Here is a 21,754-nt window from a genome sequence, read left to right as displayed (position 1 = left end):
AGTGTGAGTCTAAAGGCTGGTATCCAGAGCCTGAGCTGTTGTGGCTGGACGCTGAGGGAAAGATCCTCTCTGCTGGACCTACAGAGACAGTCAGAGGTCCTGATGACCTCTATACTGTCAGCAGCAGAGTGACTGTGGAGAAGAGACACAGCAACAACATCATCTGTAGAGTCCAACAGAGAAACATCAACCAGATCAGAGAGACACGGATTAAAGTTAAAGGTAGAAATACAATTTAAATGATGATGATTTAAATATCTTCACTTTCTTAGCTAAAGACATCTGAATGTCTACAGCTGTTATGTATAATATATATACCTTTTGGTTCTGTGATTTATCATTTCAGATGACTTCTTCTCAGATCAGTCTAAATCCAGCTCCAGTTCTGGTTCCTCTGTCCCTATTTTCATCATTGGTTTGATTGTTGGTGTCATCTTTATTCTTGCTGCTGTCCTGTTTGTGCGGAAATGGAGAAAAAACAAACTTGGTAAGTCAGAGAGTTTTTAAAATATTAACGTGTTTATGACAGATGGTTAATGTTTATGCTCACATTACTACAATCTCTGGCAACTCAGTAGTTGAAATGTATTTTATCCTGTTTGTCATACGTCAGGTAAATTGATAACTAATCAATGAATCAACAGTGTTTGCACCTGACCTCTCAGACAATGATGCTGATATTATTGATATTTAAACATTGACAGTCTGTCTCATTTCTGACATCTCTGATTTTCACACTCTGAGAAATATGATAATGTCGAGCTTAGTATCACAAAATGCATTTTGTTTTTTTTTTTTATGATGTAACAAGTTAAATGTTAAGTAAACTTATTTTTCTATCCTTGTGCCAGCAAACATAGACAATAAAGTTGTTACAACATTCTGGCAATTACCTTCCTATAACTAAGAAAAGCTGCACTGAATGAGCACAGAGGATGTCACATTAACACTGATTTGTCTCTCTTCAGAGAACAAGAAACACAACAACGATGAAGAAACCCAGGGGGTCATAGAGTACAATACTAAAAGTAATGAGTCAGAAAATGAGAATTCGTTGGAGGTAAAACAAACAGACAGTGGACATGTCCCACCAGAGACAGTAGAAAATCTGAAGGAGATGGAGACACAGAGAGGAAATAATGTCCAAACAGAAGAAGACAAAGAGGAGACAGAGTCTCTTCCTAAATATCATGAAGGAGAAGTTCAATATCCGATGGACAAAGAAACCAAGAGGTTTCAAGAGAACAAGTCTGAAAGTAATGATTCAGAAAATGAACATAAGTTTATGTTTAGTGAAACAGACAGTGGACATGGCACACCAGAGACAGAACAAGTTTATTCAGTATATGAAGAGGAAAAATGAGGAGGAGACAGAGTTTAAAGATCATGAAACAGTATTTCAAAATCTGATGGATAAAGAAACCAAGAGGTTTGGAGAGAACATGTCTAAAAGTAATTATTCAGAAAATAAACGGCAGTTTATCTAAAATGAAACAGACAGTGGACATCTCACACCATCTGCATACAGAAGAAAATGAGGAGAAAGAGTTTAACGTTCATGAAACAAATTCAATGTTGATGGATGAAGAAATACACAAAGATGAAGACAGCAATGGAGAGATTGAAGAAAGAAATAATAGTTTTAACATAAAAGGAATGTAATTATACGAAACAAAAAAATGCTTTGAAACTGTTGTGAAGCTGCTTCGTAATTCATCAGACATAGAAGTAGAAGTAGACAATCAAGAGGATTTGTAGTGTGCATGCAGTAGAGTAAATTTTGTAAAAAGTTTTTGTACAATGAAAATGTTTTGTTACATTTAGTCATTTGGCATTTTGACACTTTTATCCTAAGAGACTTACAAGGGTCGGCAGGTTAAGCATGAGGAGGTCTCGCATAAGGACCACTACTGGAGGTAGGCCACAATTGGGATTTGAAACCCAGTCTTCCAAAGGAAGGCGGCCACTTCACTAACCAGCCACCATTAAGTCAAGAGACAACAAATAAAAGTAACCTAAGGAAAGAAAAGTCACAGAAAGGACACCCTTTGATCAAGTATACTCAAAAAGCCATCTGTAAATTGATGACCCTACAGAATGTAAGACAGGATCAGTGACCTGGGACTCTAGGTCTTCAGGACGTTTGAAAAGACATTTGGTATCTGTATTTGTGTTAGGGTTTTTCCTTTGTGCCTGCAGAAGTTGAACTGTAGAAGATAGAGTCAGAGAACACTGGCAATGTCTTCTCTCTATGCTGCTTGTAACAAACTTTAGATAATTCCTCACCCTGTTGTTTAGTTTTTGGATTTCTTTGAGAAATTTCCACAGCAAGTACTGTTAAGTGAGTTTGTGTCACCATAGTTTCTCTTCACAATAACACTGTCATAGACATTTCTCCTGTTTCTCTAAATGTTGTAAAATCTTAACAAACTTCAAGGAAGGACTCAGTGTCCATTATTATGATTCATACACATTCACTGTTCATGTACTGTTCATTGGTTGTGTAAAACTGCTTTGCGTCAATGTCAATTGTAAAAAGCAAACACACAAATAAAATTGAATTGAATTGACTTGAGTGTGATGAACCACCTCAGTTTAATACGTATGGAGAAAACACCCTTGACACAAAGGGACAATCTGCTTCTGTAGTCCATTTCACAATATCAGTCATGGCCATATAATTTCCCCCATGTTGGAAAATCTCTGCATAATTTTGAATCTGTGGACGGCAATAGCCTGCTAGACATCCTTTGTTTTAAATTTTTTAGTTTTGGCACATCCAAAATGAGCCTGGATGAGTTCAAGACCCAAAGTGCGGTCCTCCGGAGTTATAATATGGCCAAGGTAGCGCACAGATTGCGAGACAAATTGTAATTTCTCTTTTGAAACCTTAAGTCCTTTTCTGCCAGAAAACAGGTTGTTAAGCGCTCATCCACATAACTAATCAATGTACTGTAATGGTGTGAGAGATTTTCAGCCACTGCAATTGTAAATTAGGTGGGGTTATTTGTTTACTTAGCTTGATAGCTAAAGGCTCTGCCTCCTATTCTACATTGACAGAACCAAGTTGATAATCAAAGTAACCTGCCATGTTAAACCTCTCTTTTTACAGTTAACATCTGATTACAAACACCATCTAGATTAAACCTCACTATACAAGGGTAAAGTGTAATGTTCCTTGTTTCAATCTAAAATGTTTCTTAATGCAAATGATGAAGACGTTTTAGAAGTGATTACAGTTTTAGTGGGAAAAGACTGCAGCAGAGGCTGTAGTGAAACTTTCAGTCCAATTACAGCACTCTGTTCATCGCATTGTTTTAACCAAAAAAGCCGATCAGGCAGAGAACGATGTTGGGGTTTGGGTGAAAGAAATACTAGAGGCTTCAGATTGAGAAACCAAATCCGATGGTACCTTGTATTGTCCTGAACACCACATCTTATTGCTTGAACATCAAAGTGAGGGCTGTTAGATCTATTCATAGTTCTGAAACAGACATAACACTGAAAATTAGAAAATATTCTGATTGGTGAATTTAAATGCATAAATGACTTGTCTTCCTGTCTCTTGTTCCCTGCTGTTTTTTTGTTTTTTTTCTGTCTGCTGTTTAATTTGACCACATTATATTTCTACACTAAAAAACTACTATAAATTATGTTCCATTATATTGCACCTTAAATAATAAAAAAAGGTTTTGGAGCACCTGAAGAAAAATCTGACAAGTGAAGTTTTACACTGAACAGTTTTTCTTTTTCTAAGAAGTCTCTTAATGAAGGTTTAACTGAGAAATGAGAGAAGCTAAAGGAAAAGGGGCCAATCACATGTGGTTCTATTGAAACAAGAAGCTGATTTAATAAATCAAACCTGTACATGCATGTCGAAAAAATAGCTCATTATAGATAATTAAATAGTTTTATTTTGAAGGAAGGAAGACAACAGCTGCTGATGAGACTGTGAAGACTTTTTTCTTCTATACAAACATTTTAATTACACGTGTATTAAATTATTTTCTTAGTTAATAAGCGACTAAATCAAGGGTGTCAAACTCAATTGCACAGGGGGCCAAAATCCAAAACACACTATAGGTCGCGGGCCGAACAGGATAAACATTTATTGAACACACTAAAACTTTTAAAACGTAACTTTTTTTAACATAAACCTTAAATAACTTATAATATTTTGCTCTCTATAAAAATATATCCTGTATAAATTATACAAGTTAGAAATAAAGTAAACATTAAAAGAACAAACATTCAAATTTCTTTAATCTTATGTCATTTTATATAAAAAAACTAACATAAATTTTAAATATCCCCAAAGATTTTGGTCTCCATAAAAATATATCCTGTCAAAATTATACAAAATATGAACATGCTGCATAACAAAACCTGGAAATATAAATACAATTTGTGCTCTTCAGCAATAACAAAACAAATCATTCAGTCTTTGCTCTTATGTCATTTTATCAGAGCTGCATCTGTTTTTGTCAACAAGTTCGTTTGATGTGAGGTTCGAGCCTCATGTGGACGGAGCTGGGACATTTCTGCGGGAATGGAGTGAATAAACTGTGCGGGTCCTGCAGTGTCCTACTTTACCTTCAGTCATTACACTGCAGCTCCATCAGCTCCATCTGAATCTGCACAGGTGAAGTTTCCACATCGACGGTAAAATGATTTTCTTGTTCGTCAAAGTCACCAAAGCTCCGTGAGAACTCAGTTTATCTGTAAAGTGTGTTTCCGAACACTGTTGTGCCGCCTGGCTTCAACATTACTTGGCATCCTGAGGACCAGCTTCATAATAACCTGCAGCATCATAAACTAGACTTGATTAACGTGGAATGTGTTCGTCAAGGCAGCTGAAGCGCTGCATTATGGGATCTGTAGTTTATTGTGTTACCAGCGCTTCATATCACCATTAATAACAATAATATAGAAATGATCTCGCGGGCCGGATATAGTTACACGCCGGGCCGGATGTGGCCCGCGGACCTTGAGTTTGACACATATGGACTAAATGATTGTTTATGTAGTGTTAACTGAGAATTCACGAGAATAAACGACATTTATGGAAGATTTTTATTTTATCCTTCAAGCTTCACAGGATGTGAGTATTTTTAACTTCCTGTTCAGACGGCAGCTTGACTGATTCTGGATGATGCTCTGATGCAGCGTGATGCAGTATTTTTCTCCTCTCTGGTTTCACCTCCATCTCTCATCTGTTCGTGATTCATCGTGAACGATCCTGTTGTGTCTGATGGACGTTTTTCTATAAGACTGAAGGTGAAGACAAGGCATTTCTAATGGGAGGCGGATTTTCCCTTTTTTATTATTTTTTCTCCTCTCCCCACCGGAGGCCTAAAGGATTATATAACAGGTTTGCAGACGTTTCATTGTTTGTCTGTAAATAATATATTGAACTGTGATGGCTGCACCTACTACCACAAAACTGAACTGCGGGTAATCCTGATGCATTGGTTTGACTTTTATACATATGAATTTTATATATATATTGTTTTTGGCCCACAAGCGCTGGAAATCCCCATGAAAAAGATTATTGATGACCTGCTCATTATATATAATATCATGGGCAGAGAGACATGCTCAAGCTTGTGGACCAGGATCATGCAGCTCTAGCTCATAACTCCTGTAGAGACCCAAACAGCATGAAAATTACGGTTCTTCTGTTCATTTTTTGTTTTCTGTCTGGTATTTCTTCTGATCCACAAAATTTTTTAAAGCTTACAAAGCTGAAGATCTGACGAATTCAAAAATGCTCTTTGAAGACACTGTGCTTTCAACGGGAACTTTCTTGATGGTCAAATGGGAGGACCAGCAAAATATTTTTTTTCTGTCTTTTGTATATTTAATGCTTAAATGTGCATGTGTGTGTGTGTGTGTGTGTTTAACTTTGCACCAAGTGCTTTGTGTTGTGCAGTGACTGTTGCTGTTGGTGATATGATGATTAAACATGATTTGTTGAATTAATGTGCACATGTCTCATTAACATAAGTCAATTAAGAGCTCAGCTTGGTAAAAATAAGTGCAATTTTAAATGAATTGCTACTAAATAATAAAATATTACAAATTTTTGTTTATATTCACTTAGAAGAGGAATTTTACATTTTTTCTATCTGGTTAAACAAAGTAAATTATTATAACATCAGCACTCATCTCTCTGCCAAAAAATCTAACAAAAACAGCAAGAAAAGAAGTTATTTAAATAAGTTAAAAAACGTAATAGTCACGTTAATTGTAACAAACTGAACCAACTTTATTATAATTCTATTCTTTTACCTTGTTTTTTTTATTTCAGATTTCCACAATGCTTCATGTGAAGAACACACAGACCCTTAACTTCCATTTTGATGTCCTCATGGTTTCTGTTTTCCGAGCTGTTGTCTTCTTTACCCTGATCTGCTCATGTGGAGGTGAATTAAACTTATCAATAATGGTTCATATTAATGTGTAAAATGTTTGTGTTTAACTGGAAATATTAAAATCCCCCTTATCTCAAGTGAAACATGATGATTTAAAATAATCATATTTGGACATTAAAGAAGCTGTAATTTAAGAATTTTGAACTTTAAAAAACAAGGTTGTCAGGTTGCTTTGCAGGTCCTTTCATTTTTACAGCATCAGAAACAGCAGCAGAACGTCTTACTCAAAGGAGGTGGGAAGCTACAGTATGTCCTGTTTTACAAGACAAAATGTTTTCAGCATTTTCACTGGTACTTTTTTAACATCCAAGACCAGCTCTGCTCTATGGGTTCGAGACGGTAGCAGTTAGAAAGAGACAAGAGGCTGAGATGGAGGTAGCAGAGATGAAGATGTTGAGGTTCTCCTTAGGAGTGACCAGGTTAGACAGAATAAGGAACGAGTACATCAGAGGGACGGCTCACGTTGTCTGTGTTAGTAACAAAGTCAGAGAGGCCAGACTGAGATGGTTCGGACATGTTCAGAGGAGGGATAGTGAGTATATTGGTAGAAGGATGTTGGAGATGGAGCTGCCAGGCAGGAGGACAAGAGGACGACCAAAGAGGAGATCTTAACAGAGGACATGAGGTTGGCTAGTGTTAGGGTAGAAGATGTTCATGATAGAGTTAGGTGGAAAAGGATGATTCGCTGTGGCGACCCCTGAGGGGAAAAGACAAAAGGGACGAAGTGGGAACCCCTCTTTCCAGTATCTTTACTAAAATGTATTAATTAATAATTGCCCAAACATGATGAGAGTCTTATTGAACAATTTCCTTGCCCAACAAGCTACGATTGGTTAAACTATTTATTTTATTTTTATTTTTATTTATTTTTGTCAGATGTTTCCCCTTACCTGCCTGCTTTGTCCCTCACAAGAACTATTTTCCATTTTAAAAATACAACAGCTGTAATGTCATTTAGTAGAAATGTACCAGATTTGAACTGACATAACAAGAGTCATAACCCATTTGATTATGTTGACAAAAAACAAAGTTGTGAACTTGATTCAGTATTTTCACTGACTTGTGACTTCATGAATCTAAAGTTAGTTGGGAGTGATTTGTGAATGAAATAATCTCAAATCCTTAACAGTTCGCCTTCCAGCCAATATTACTCAGTGCGAGAGGTGGGTGAGTGAAGGGTCCTGGCAAAACTGACATCCATGCTGGACCACAAGTCTCACCCACTGCAGGACGTCCTGTCTGCTCTGGGGAGCAGCTTCATTGACAGACTGATCCACCCTTGCTGTAAGAAGGAGAGATTACGTAGATCTTTTCTCCCTGCTGCAGTCAGACTGTACAACGAAGACTTTTGATACTCACATTACACCTGTGCAATAATCATAAACCAACTTTACAATGTACATTTTCAACACTGCTATCCAGTAATATCAGTATACTGTACATACTCACAATGCTACATATACTGTACTTACATGTATATATTTTATTTATTACTGTACTGTTTGTACTATCAGGTTTCATAGTTTATTTATCTCAGACTGTGCCAGTTTAGTCTTTTACCTTTAATTAAAACCTTTGGTCAGACTATCTTTCTGACATTCTACTGTTTAAGCTGTTGTAAAAATGCAATTTCCCCATTGTGGAACTAATAAAGGTTTTCTTATCTTATCTTATCTTATCTTATCTTATCTTATCTTATCTTATCTTATCTTATCTTATCTTATCTTACTCATGAGGTAATTTATCAGAGGGCATGAATGTTTTCAGTAACAGCTAAAATATTAGATTAGATAATGTCAATTTGAAAAAAAAAAGTGCATTTGCATTGAGATAAGGAATGGTATCCCAAAGATGTCATTTCAGAAAACATCATGTTTACAGTTCTCCTCTTGTTAGCAGCTCTTCACTTTTTACCATTGGCAGTGAGTCTAGACAATTACATCAAAATGATGCTTTATTGTAATGAAGGAATGTGGAATTCAAGTGCAATATCAAGACTTTAATCAAATGTGTTTTCAATTCCATTTTATTTGTAGAGCGCTTTTTACAATTGACATTGTCACAAAGCAGCTTTACACAACCAAAGAACAGTACATGAACAGTGAATGTGGAAGAATCATAATCTTTTCTGTTTTTTCTGCGGAAATCTAGAAAAATAATTTGGAAATATAAACCTTTGTTTTCTCAGCTCAGCCTCAGCTGACTGGTCCGTCTCAGCCAATAGTAGCAGTAGTTGGTGATGACATCATTTTACCATGCCACCTCCAACCTGCTGTAGATGCTTCAGACTTGACTGTGGAGTGGACGAGAGCTGACCTGGACCCCAGATTTGTCCACGTGTTGCACATCGGGGAAGAACTACTGAGTTTAAAACATCCATTGTACAGAGAAAGAACATCTCTGTTCATTGATGAACTGAAGAACGGAAACATCTCACTGAAACTTTCTAAAGTGAAACCTGCGGATGAGGGAAAATACAGATGTTTCATTCCAGAATTAAGAGGAGACTCTACTGTTCAACTTGTTGTTGGTAAGTAATTTAAATTTATAAGGGTTTTATTTATTTATTTATTTATTTATTTGAGTTTATGGTGAAAATTATCTTTTTGCTTCATGCTTTACTTGATTTAATGTGTCCTCTTTTTACTAGCTGCTTACTATTATATATATATATATATATATATATATATATATATATATATATATATATATATATATATATATATATATATATATATATATATATATATATATATATATATATATATATATATATTAGCACTTTGCTTTAGTAATCAAATATTTCCTCTCTCAAATGACCAGATGCTGTCTCCTCACCTGTCATACAGGATATTTCAAATACTAGTGGAAAACTAGATTTACAGTGTGAGTCTAAAGGCTGGTATCCAGAGCCTGAGGTGTTGTGGCTGGACGCTGAGGGAAAGATCCTCTCTGCTGGACCTACAGAGACAGTCAGAGGTCCTGATGACCTCTATACTGTCAGCAGCAGAGTGACTGTGGAGAAGAGACACAGCAACAACATCACCTGTAGAGTCCAACAGAGAAACATCAACCAGACCAGAGAGACACAGATACATGTTCAAAGTAGGAATAAAATTTAAATGATAATATCTTCACTTTCTTAGCTAAAGAAATCTGAATGTCTACAGCTCTTATCTTACATAACATATATACCTTTTGGACTTCTCAGATCAGTCTAAATCTAGCTCCAGTTCTGGTTCTTCTGTCCCTGTTATCATTGGCTTGATTGTTGGTGTCGTCTCTATTCTGGCTGCTGTCCTGTTTGTGTGGAAATGGAGAAAAAACAAACTTGGTAAGTAGGAGAGTTTTTTAAAATATTAACAATCCTGTTTATCACTGATGGTTAATGTTAATCACATTACTAAAATCTGTGGTAACTCAATAGTTGAAAAGTATTTTATCTAATTTGTCATACATCAGTTAAATTGATAAATAATCAATGAATCAACAGTGTTTGCACCTGAACTCTCACACATTGATACTGATATTAATGATATATAAAAACTGAAAGTCTGCATCATTTCTGATATCTCTAACATTCACACTAAATTTGATAACGTTGAGCTTGTGTCACAAAAATCTGTTTGTTTTTCATAATGCAACATAAATATGTAACAAGTTCAGTGTTAATTAAAGTTATTTTTCTATCCTTGTGCCAGCAAACATAGACAATAAAGTTGTTACAATACAAAAAAGACTTTCTACTTTAAGCTACATTTTGTTTTTTATGTTTTGGAAATTACCTTCCGACGATAAAGAAAAGATGAGCCGAATGAGCACAGATGTCACATTAACACTGATTTGTATTTCTTCACACAGAGAACAAGAAACACAATGATGAAGAAACAAAGGGGAAAAAAGATTACAATGCTAACAGTAGTCAGTCAGAAAACATGTGTCTGTTGGTGGTAGAAGGAACAGACAGTGGACATGTCCCACCAGAGACAGAAACAGTAAATATTCAGCATAAAGAAGAAGAAGAACAGGGGGAGACAGAGTCTAAAGATCAGACATCAAATGTTCAGTGTTTGATGGATGAAAAAAAAACTGAGGGTAATAATTCAGAAAATAAGCTTCAGGTGGTAGAAGAAACAGACAGTGGACATGTCCCACCAGAGACAGAAACAGTAAATATTCAGCATAAAGAAGAAGAAAAGGAGGAGACAGAGTCTAAAGATCAGACATCAAATGTTCAGTGTTTGATGGATGAAAAAAAAACAGAGGGTAATAATTCAGAAAATAAGCTTCAGGTGGTAGAAGAAACAGACAGTGGACATGTCACACCCAACACACCAGAGACAGAAAAAGTAAAAACTCTGCCTACAGAAGAAAATGAGGAAAAGACGGAGTTTAAAGATCATTCAACCTAAGTTGATGAAGAAATACACAAAGATGAAGACAGCAGAGAGAGATTGAGGAATTGAATAATTGTTGTAACAGAAAAGAAAATGAAAGCAACAATAGAAACGAAGGAAATTGTTAAGTAGTAGTAGAAGAAGGGAAATTACTGTATCTGTACTGTTGTCCTTTCAGTTTGTGTTACCGGAGGGTTCCATTGTTCCTCTTCACATTAAAAGGTTTTGAACATCTTTCTACTAAAACATATTTACGTACTGTAGTTTAACAGCTGCACTCCAGAGTCAAGAAACCTGGTTCTTCTATGACTTCCTGGGTGAGTGGTTGTTGTGTTGCTGGACTGACTGATCACTACTGTTCCAAGTGTTTCCCATTTGTAGATAATCATTCTCACAAAAATTCACTGGAGTCCCAACGCCTTAGAAATGACTTTGTAACCATTTCCAGACGATACACATCGATTAGTTTGATTCATGTCTGTTCTTGAATTTATTTAGGTCACAGCATGATGTGTTACTTTCTCAGATGCTTTAGCACGCTTCACTCTGTCAGACAGGTCTGTAGGTAAAGAGGTCTGAGTGTGACAGCTAAAAGTTAAATTAGCTTTTCTAGAAAAGGTCATCAATCATAGTTAATTGATAATAGGTCATGGGAATTACATTTGAACATAGTGCCAGGTAGGTATGGATAACGTTTTCTTCTTAATAAGTTAAATCATCATTTAAAAACTGCATTTTGTATGTACTCAGATTATATTTTAGTAATGCTAATATTAGTTTTATATAAATAATCTAAATGTGACAAAGATTTGTTTACGTCAAACAAGCAAAGACAAGTCAGGAAGCCTTATCTTTTTCACTGTAAGTTACTGTACTTACCTGCAAGTGTTGAATCTGCTGTTTCTACTTTTGTGCTGAGTAACTAATTTAAAAAAGTGCAACATTTGCAACATGAATGAAAATAGTTTATTATTATTATTATTTATTTAATGCACATGCTGGCAGCTTAATCTTTTTGAATGATGTTGCAGTGACAATAAAAGTTCTTTGGTTTATATTTCCGTGCAAACAATTTTCTTAAATGTGTATTAAAGTACTCAAATTGTGATACTAGTCCTTCTTGTTCATATTTTTTAGTGAACGATTATTCTTTAAATAACATCTGTACGGGTGTTTTAGTTCTGACAGTCTAAACATCTGACAGATCAATAATCTAAATGTTGGCCTAGTGTTTCTGCTGTGGACTTGGACTTGTTTTTTTTTTTTTTTTCATTTCATTTCATTAGGACTGTGCTTCATGTAAATAGCTGACACACCTTCACACTTGTAGCTTTGAGAAACACCAGAGAACAGAAAACATTTATTGGAATCTCGGCCCTAAATATACATTTTCATATAAATATATACATTTTACTCTGCATCTGATCTAACTGCATGTGAGTATTTGTGTCTTAGTGCACAGAGGGAAGATTGAATGCTGCTGTAAAATTAACAACACCCTTAAACTTGGAAACTGTCCTTCACCGCAGCAGCTTTTCGTTTCTGACCCTGTTGGCTGCACCCACTCTACAGGTGAGGCACCGATCATTAAAATCCTCTGATCATCTGTAAAAGAACTGACTGTTTTTGCAGGAGACTGGAAAGAGCATTTGAGGACAGCAGTACGATCATGAAATAGGTAAGCAGATATGTTAATATATGTTTCGTTTCAGATGCATCAGTTCACATTTCGGCACCTGGTTTTGTTGCCCAAATAGGGTTTTTGACATTATTTAAATAAGTGGATGATCAGGATCGAACAGAATTATCTCTAAACTGTGATTTACAGCCTAATTAATGCAAAACTAGACTGAATGACTTAGTTCTCCCACGGTTTTAATTTTACATTTTTGGACTTTTTCTTAACAATGAAAGTGAAACTAAACTTTTAAACACATTCAGTTTCTTCAGTAAATGACACGAAGTTAACACAGTGTGGATCAGTGCTTCTGTAACATTAATGGAGAGATAAAAAATAATAATTAGCAATAATACTCAAACTAAAGTCATGTTTAGATTCATAGTAGACGCAGATCTGACCTTGAAATGTCAATAACCGACCAGCAGGGTGCGCAGTAGAGCAGCTCTGCTGTTACAATGTGCGTTTTCAGCACCTTCCATCCAGTTAAGTACATAAAGCATTTCGTTTACCTACTATATATATGTATTATGCTCTAACAGAGTTTTCCTACTGTTTTAATTGTAGGCTCTGAACTTCAGGATGCATCATGTGAAGGACAGACTGTCCCCAAACCTTCAGCTTGGTGTCCCCAGTCTTCTGGTTTTCCACATCCTCGTCTTCCTCAGCTCGATCTCCTCATGTAGAGGTAAATTAAAATCCTCATTAATAGTTTGATTTATATCACTGGAAATATTAGATGAGTCAAGATGATAAGAACCAGAGAATCTGGACAAACTTGTAAATGCAACATTATTATTGGAATAAAATGAGAAAATCTACAGTGATTAATATAATAATGTCACAACACATATAGCACAAGGGTGTAGTGGTTAGAGCTGTGGCCTCGCAGCTAGAAGGACCAGGGTTTGCATTAACAGGTCGGCCGTGTCCCTCTCTGTGTGGAGTTTGCATGTTCTCCTCATGTCTGTGTGGGTTCTCTCTGGGTTCTTTGTTGTTGGTGTACCCCTCTTCTCAACCAATCACAGCTGGGACAGGCTCCAGCATTCCTCTCACCCTGAACAGCTAGAGGCAGTAGGATAAAACAACGTTATGTGTGTGTGTGAGGACATGTTGGTGCTGGAAGTAGAACTTTGATGAGTTACATTCTTTAAATGTGTCTATGAGAGGACGTGATATAGTGTGTGTTGGTGTAAAATATGTGAGAGAGAGAGAGAGAAGGGAACTTTTGTTGGTTAAACCAAACCACAAATGGGACTCTTATTTAATCAGTGAGGATGTTGATGTAGTGATTGACCTAGTAACTGCAGAAGAAACTATAAGATTGCATATCAAATGTTGAAATGACAGAAAACACCTCCTCTTGAAAATAAAGTTGATTTTGTTATACTGCATTTTCAGTTGAAATAGAAAATATCTGTTACTTAATATCATGCTATATTATCTTTTCGACATTTTTAAACACTGTAAAGAACAGACTTAAGAAACTAGTACAGTAACTGTGACAGTATGCTCAGTGAGATGTAGGGAGTGAGAGCTGGTCCGGAGCACGATGTGAGGTTCTTTTGTTTACTTGATGGTTGTTTGTGTCTTATTTTGTCTTTTTGACTGTCTCTGATTATTTATTCTGTTTTTTTTTTTTTATTCCTTTTCATTTTATATATAGCACAGACTGGTTGGCACCTTAATCCCATTGTATGATGTTTAAAGTTTATCTTTATCTTTATCTTTACTCCTTCACTGACATTTAACCCTTATATTATGTTGAAAAAAAATTACATTGGTGATGTTGCGGGTAATTTTGACCCGCACTGTGTAAATCCACTCAGAACTGTCAAAAAACTGTGTTTAAACAACTGGATAAACATTTTAAAAACTGACATACAACACAATTTGAAATTCCAGAACAATATTTGTAACAACTATTTAGTTTAGTTTTAGATTTTCATTGTTCAACATTTTCAATGTTGTCCACATGATGGACATAATGTAACTGTGTGCTTTCTGCAGATGTAATTCTTGCATTTCACACAAGATGTGCTTGCTTTAGCATCTCTTCTGTTTCTGTGTACCTGTATCCACTGGATCTATTGCAGATTGGATGTATGGCATGAACTTGACTTTTCCAATTACATAATTGTAATTGAAAAGTATTGGCCTTACATTCTCTTCATACCACAGACTTACAGTTGCTTCTTCCTTTGACCTGTAAACTCTAGCTGACACTAGAATTCCAAAATAAGCATGCAAGTCAGTCTGATCAAGTTGCTTCCATTTCTCTTGAAATACACGCCTTCCCTCCAAGTTACTCGTGGCAAGTATAATCTTCTCTATTGGTGGGGACATGAAGAGCTGAAACGCAGATTGAATATCATCAACTAGTGTGACGGCAAATCTTGTAAGACCAGGAGTCATTTTGATGACATTGGAAGATGACAGTCTACCTTGGCTTAGGTGTGGTGATGTTGACCATTTTATACCATCTCTAGATGTCCATGTCCCCTCCGTGGATGAAGATTGCTGCAGTCCTTGGTTTTCGTCTAATGTAGAGACGGCAGCAGACTCCTCCTCTGAATCCTCCTCATTGTAGGAAAATTGGCAGTCAGGATCATCAATAATATTGTCCTCGGGCTCTGAACGGTCCTCTGTCTCTGACATTTCTTCTTCTTCATCACTATCCCAGTTAAAAATCAATGATATGACTTCTTCAGCTGTAAACCTTCTGGAGCTCATTTTTGGTGTGCTTCTCAAAGAGATGACATGAGTAACAGTGACGAGGACAAAGGCAAGAGAGCTTGTCCTGAACACATACCTGGGTCTGTGGGTCTGAATGTTTATTCAGAGGCTATTCAAAACTAAGTACATCAGACAGACATGTTCACTTTGGATCTGACCAACTTTTTACCCGCATAAAAATTGTCCGGGTCAAAATGACCCGCAACATCACCTTTGTATACAAACTGTGCACAGACATTCCAGGACACATTAGAGTGTCCATCTTTTACAAACCATTTTATGACCCCAGATGAGGAAAAGTCATAAGATTTCATGAAGATAAAAAAGGATAAACAGTACTTTGGTCAACAAAAAAACTGAAATGGGCTAAATTGACCCTTAACATAATATGAAGGTTAAATCTGTATCCTCTCAGCGCAGTCTCAGCTGACTGCTCCGTCTCAGCCGGTAGTGGCAGTAGTTGGTGATGACATCATTTTACCATGTCACCTCCGACCTGCTGAAGATGCTTCAAACATTTCTATGGAGTGGACGAGACCTGACCTGGAACCCAGATTTGTCCATGTGTTGCATGACAGGAAAGAACTACTGAGTTTACAACATCCATTGTACAGAGAAAGAACATCTCTGTTCATTGATGAACTGAAGAACGGAAACATTTCACTGAAACTTTCTAAAGTGAAACCTGCTGATGAGGGAAAATACAGTTGTTTCATTCCAAAATTAAGTCAAGAGTCTACTGTTAAACTTGTTGTTGGTAAGTTCAGATTCAAATTAATTTTGTTAAATGATTTATTTAATTATTTGTTTCTGTTTTTTAGAGTTTGTTGTTAAAATTAGCTTTTTGCTTCATGCTTTACATGTTTTAATGTTTCCTGTGTTTACTAGCTGCTACTATTAAGAGCATGTAATAGTTTTTTGTCTTTATAAAACATTTTATAAAACGTTTCCAATAAACATCCGTGTTATTAAGTACATGTATTAGCACTTTGCTTTAGTAAACATTTAATCAAATATTTCCTCTCTCCCATTATCAGTTGCTGTCTCCTCACCTGTTATCCAGACACACAATGCAGTGATTCCACAGTGTCATATCTTCACTTAATAAAGACATCTGAATGTTATCTTAAATAGCATTTATACATTGTGGTTCTGTAATTTATCATTTCAGGTACTTTCTTCCCAGATCAACCAAAATCTAGCTCCAGTTCTGGTTCTTCTGTCCCTGTTATCATCATTGGTTTGATTGTTGGAGTCGTCTTTATTCTTGCTGCTGTCCTGTTTGTGTGTAAATGGAGAAAAAACAAACTTGGTAAGTCAGAGAGTTTTTAAAAATACAAACCTGTTTAACACAGATACGTAATAAAAAGAATTTGTAGTCTTTAGATGACATCACCTCACTGATCACATTACTGAGATCTGTGGTTACTGCTCTTAGTTCAGCTCTCAGTTGTTTATAATCATTTACCCTGTTTGTCTGTTAACTCCATAAGAATGAATCAACAGTGATTGCACCCAACCTCTCAGACTATTAAAATCATTCTGACATTGATAATGTGCTGATATTATTGATATTTATCATCTTTATAATTTCAGACATCTACACTGTATGTTTTACAAAACCTGAATTGAAGTATCTCTCCATGTTCCAACAATGATGAACAATATGTATTATATTAATATATATAATATTATAATATATTATATATATTATTACAATATTTGTTTCTATTTGAATTAACATTTTGAGTGATATTTAAATTGTTTTTGTGATTTTTGAAATTACATTCATAGGTCGTCTTTAGAAAAACAATGAGCACAGAAGATATAAAAACTGATTTGTCTTTCTTCACACAGAGAACAAGAAACACAACAACGATGAAGAAACCCAGAGGGTCATAGAGTACAATACTAAAAGTAATGAGTCAGAAAAGGAACCTCTGTTGGAGGTAGTAGGACAAACAGACAGTGGACATGTCACACCAGAGACAGTAGAAAATCTGAATGAGATGGAGACACAGACAGCAAATAATGTGCAAACAAAAGAAGACAAAGAGGAGACAGAGTTTAAAGATCATGAAACAGAAGTTCAATGTTTGATGGATGAAGAAAAACATAGAGAAGAAGTGAAGACAGAAAGAGAAACGTTAAGTGATCTCGACATGCAGGTGGAAAAACTTAAGAAAATCCTAAAGACAAAAGAGAGAGATGAAAAGATATATGAAAAACCTCTTTCTAGACTACTAGGACAGAAAAAGGATAAAGAGAAACAGATGAGTGAACTTAGGAAGCAGCTAGAGGAGGTGGACAGACAGAGAGAAGAGACTGAGAAGAAGCTTCAGGAGCTGGTGACACAGAAAGAAGCAGCAGAGAAAGAGAAAGATCAGGAGGACAGAGAGCTTTTAGATACCAAGAATGATCTGGAGAGACAGAAGACAGAACTTCAGAAACAGCTGGACAAGATGGAGACACTGATGGAGAGAATAAAAAATGAAATCATTGTTTTAACAGAAAAGAAAATGAAAGCAACAAAAGAAAAAGAGGAGGTTGTTAAAAAAGTTGAGGAGTTGGAGAAACTGAAGAATGAAAACTTCAAAACAGCTTCATAATTCATCAGACAGAAGTTGTTAAGGGCGTCCAGTGTTTATTAACACCACACATGTATTAGCAAATAGGAATCGATATAAAACAGAAAATATCTGCACTGTTGGTATTGAAGAAAGACCAGCATCACTGCTGGTACCATGAAAAGTAAAAATAAACCACTTTTTGAGACTTTTGGTTTGTTTATGACCGCTTTAGCTTTTTTCATACTGTATCCAACACTGCTACTTTAACTGATATTAATGGACACATAGTTTATTCCAGCTAAAAATAGCTCATACAGTGATAAATATTCTGTAAAAGTTCAGTGTAAAACGTGTGGGAATTTAGTCTGTTGGTTAGATTATTTGTCTGTTTTGAAACACTGTGTAGTAAAATGGATTTATTGTGTGATTTCTCTTCTTAATGAAACACCTTACATGTGGCTCCAATGTAAGAGGAAAATGATGAAGAGTAATAAAGTGTAGAGAATTAAGTTATATCTCATCATGAGGAGAAGATATATATTATGCTAATTTAAACTTGTACATGACTGAAACTACCGGTAGTTTTATTTTGATATTTTCAGTAGGTCATGTATTTTATGAGATGATATCTTTATTTTATCCCTTTAAGATAACTTTTACAGCTCTTGTGCCCTCAATCAGTTTTTCCAGTCATTCAGATTATAATAAAACTAGATTAGAAAAAAATATATTCTTCACAATTTTTGGCTAACTTGACATCAGAGCATTCTTCAACAAACCCTGTTGGTAAGTTTAGCTGAAATAAATTAGTCAGAGTGGTGTAAAATACAGAATCTTAAAGTTAAGAGAAAACACTTTAAAACATATTTAAACATCTACAATTAGAACTTCATAAAACTTTTGCGTTAAGAGAGAACAGAATTCATTTTTATTCAAATGTGAATTGGAAGGTTAGACATATTCATTAATTACAGGTTATTACTTACTTTTCAGTAAGTCAATTTTAAGCACATAATTCCTGCCAAAATATTTGTTTTCTCATTTTGCACCTTTTCCTCAGTGTAAGCAGTTTTATGTGTGTGTGTGTGTCTGTGTGTTTGTGTGTGTGTGTGTGTGTGTTGACACCAGTGATCACGACCGCAGGGCATGACGGGAAACGGCTGCCGCTCACCTGGTTCAGGTGTGGGCTCAACAACAGGACTTTTTAGAGAGACGTTTCTTTCTTTATTTTTCCGTCTTTCTTTTATTATATTTAGTTTTTTAATCGCTAAATTTTGTGTCTTCAGACATTTAGTTCTGTTTATTCGGATCAAACATTTTGTTCTTCTTCTCTCTTCGTGTGTGTTTCGTCTTTTTTCCGTGTGAAGCTCAGATCAGTGCGATCACACTACAGGTAAGTTCAGCACCTGGTTTTATTGATTTGTGATTATTAAAATCAGTGGACGATCGGGAAAATCAAAGGACTAAACTCTGAACTATGTTTTACAGCCGAATTAATGCAAAACTAGATTAGTTAACATCGTTTTACTGCGGATTTTATTTCGCATATTCGGTATTTTCCTTCAAAATAAAAGTGAAACTAAAAATTCAATGTGTCCAGTAAACGACACAGAGTTAACATAGTGTCGGAGAAAGCTTCTATAATATTAAATTATTTAAAAAAAGTTAATAATAATATAATAATCATGGATGGTTATTGTTCATGAATGGATTCATTGTATTAGTTTGGATTGTGAAACTGTGACCTTGAAATGTGAAGGAGCAGCAGGAACAAAGTAGAGCAGGTCTGTCAGTGAATGATGCATCATAAACCAGTTAAAATGGAAGAGAAACAGTGCAGCTGTACTTTCATTCTTTACTGAATGATCTGTATATGTAAAAAAAAAAAAAAAAAACATGTATGATTGTATTTAATCCTAATGTTTAGCTGCAAATAATTGTACTTAAGTTATACATATTATAATTTACACAGTTTTTTTGTGCTGAAAATGACTTTTTTGTTTGATGCATGTATATATGTTTGTATATGTAAAAATGCCTGCAATGCAATTATAATTCAGAGTCAATACCCTTTTCTTTGCCACAAACCTTGCTTATACATTAGAGAGTTTATAGGATTGCAGCTCTCTTAAGTACAATAAATATTTTTTCTTTGTATCATTCTCCTACAGTTTTCTTGCTCTTTTATTTGTAGGTTCAGAACTTCAGGATGTCTAATGTGAAGGACAGACTCTCACTAAACCTTCACTTTGATGTCTTCAGTTGTCTGTTTTTGCTCACTCCCATCTTGCTCACTCTGATACAAACATGTAGAGGTAAATGAAACACATCTGGTTCACGATATAATGTAAAGTGTAGATTTTACACCCTGCTTTTATACTTATATATATATATATATATATTTATTTAAAAATGTCTTTTTCATTTCAGGTCAGTCTGTCGTAACTGGTTCGTCTAAACCAATAGTGGGGATCGTTGGTGATGACGTCATTTTACCGTGTTACCTGGAGCCTGTCATGAATGTTTTTGACATGACTTTGGAGTGGGCAAGACCTGATCTAGACCCAAGATTTGTCCTTGTGTGGCGTGATGGTGAGGAACTAGAGAGTAAACATCCATCCTACATCAGAAGAACATCTCTGTTCAGTGATGAACTGAAGACCGGAAACATTTCACTGAAACTCACCCAAGTGAAACTGTCAGATGAGGGAACTTACAGATGCTTTGTTAAGGCATTGGATGAAGACGCCACTGTTCGACTTCTTGTTGGTAAGTCAACATGTTCAAGATCATTTTAACCTTTATTTGCATAAATAATAAATTTAAAATCCAGAATTTAGGACTAATTCAAGTGCATATGTGGGACTGAAATTGCTGAACTGGTGTTTTTGATAGTTCACTGAAAAAACTTGATCATCATATACAGTCATCTGTTCATGTTAATCGTCTACAGCCCTGCATTTCAGCACCATATATTAGCTTCACGAGTTAAAAGGTAAAACATAGGCTTCTGTGAAAAATTGTAGATGCAACCCCAAAAAAAACCCTTAAAACTAAAAACTATAAAGTCTAATTATACTTAAAAGAGACCTGAATGAACACAACCTTCTGTTCTCAAAATGTCTTTTGACGCACTGACAAATCAAACTTTCTGAAGAAAACAGAAAAAATGGCACGAGTACACAGTGTCTGCTCTCTACCTATTGTTATAGATTGTAAGGTCTTCAGTCTCACATTATAAAATGCCTCGAGATCCTTTTTGATGTTATTTCCTGTACATATTTTAGATTAAGTTACACTTTAATCAACAAAAATACTTCTGAAGCTACCAGTGTCTCATCTTTAAATACTGTCTCCTCCCCTGTTACAAGTGACATCTAATAACAGCAGTGGAGTGGTTTTACAGTAATGCGAGTCTAAAGGCTGATGTCCAGAGCATGAGTTGTTCTGGTTGGACTGTAACTGTAACTGTAATTAAAACTTCATTCCCTAAAATCTTCATTCCCTTTTCAGGTGCTGTGTCCTCACCTGTTGTTACCATAGCAGAGAAAAATGCATCCATCAGTAGGGTGGTTCTACAGTGTGAATCTGAAGGCTGGTATCCAGAGCCTGAGCTGTTGTGGCTGGACGCTGAGGGAAAAATCCTCTCTGCTGGACCTACAGAGACAGTCAGAGGTCCTGATGACCTCTATACTGTCAGCAGCAGAGTGACTGTGGAGAAGAGACAAAGCAACAACATCACCTGTAGAGTCCAACAGGGAAACATCAACCAGATCAGAGAGACACAGATACATGTTCCAGGTAGAAAACAATGTTTATGATTTCATCACTTTGCTGAAAAGTTTTATTCAGATGTCAAATGAAAAACGTTTTGTTCTATGTTTTATCATTTCAGATGATTTCTTCAAGTTGCCCAGTTCTCCCAAGTCTAATAACAAT

At 35.7% G+C, this 21,754-nt stretch overlaps 1 protein-coding gene and 1 long non-coding RNA gene across 2 annotated transcripts; both read left to right on the top strand.

Moving 5' to 3' along the window:
* Window positions 1-2,784: 2,784 nt before the first annotated feature.
* On the top strand, window positions 2,785-21,640 carry LOC113168337 (butyrophilin-like protein 2). Its single transcript, XM_026369354.1, has 6 exons — window positions 2,785-2,844; window positions 6,311-6,425; window positions 8,623-8,964; window positions 9,258-9,539; window positions 15,661-16,002; window positions 21,329-21,640. The coding sequence occupies exons 1-6, from the start codon at window positions 2,785-2,787 to the stop codon at window positions 21,634-21,636; spliced, it is 1,449 nt and encodes a 482-aa protein (XP_026225139.1). The 3' UTR covers window positions 21,637-21,640.
* On the top strand, window positions 18,982-20,569 carry LOC113168562. The gene is made up of 3 exons (XR_003299451.1): window positions 18,982-19,208; window positions 20,010-20,130; window positions 20,246-20,569. It is a non-coding gene; the product is annotated as an uncharacterized LOC113168562 (long non-coding RNA).
* Window positions 21,641-21,754: the final 114 nt, after the last annotated feature.

This window comes from Anabas testudineus, chromosome 18 (assembly GCF_900324465.2).
Source record: "Anabas testudineus chromosome 18, fAnaTes1.2, whole genome shotgun sequence".
NCBI lineage: Eukaryota > Metazoa > Chordata > Actinopteri > Anabantiformes > Anabantidae > Anabas > Anabas testudineus.
Note: the sequence above shows the minus strand (reverse complement) of the source record. Positions and strands in the feature narration are given on the sequence as shown.

Coding starts and splice junctions, on each gene's coding strand:
- LOC113168337 (XM_026369354.1), top strand. CDS start 2,785: ATGAGCCTGGATGAGTTCAAGACCCAAAGTGCGGTCCTCCGGAGTTAT. Junction 6,426..8,622: donor CCTGATCTGCTCATGTGGAG/GTGAATTAAACT, acceptor TTGTTTTCTCAG/CTCAGCCTCAGCTGACTGGT. Junction 9,540..15,660: donor GACACAGATACATGTTCAAA/GTAGGAATAAAA, acceptor GTATCCTCTCAG/CGCAGTCTCAGCTGACTGCT.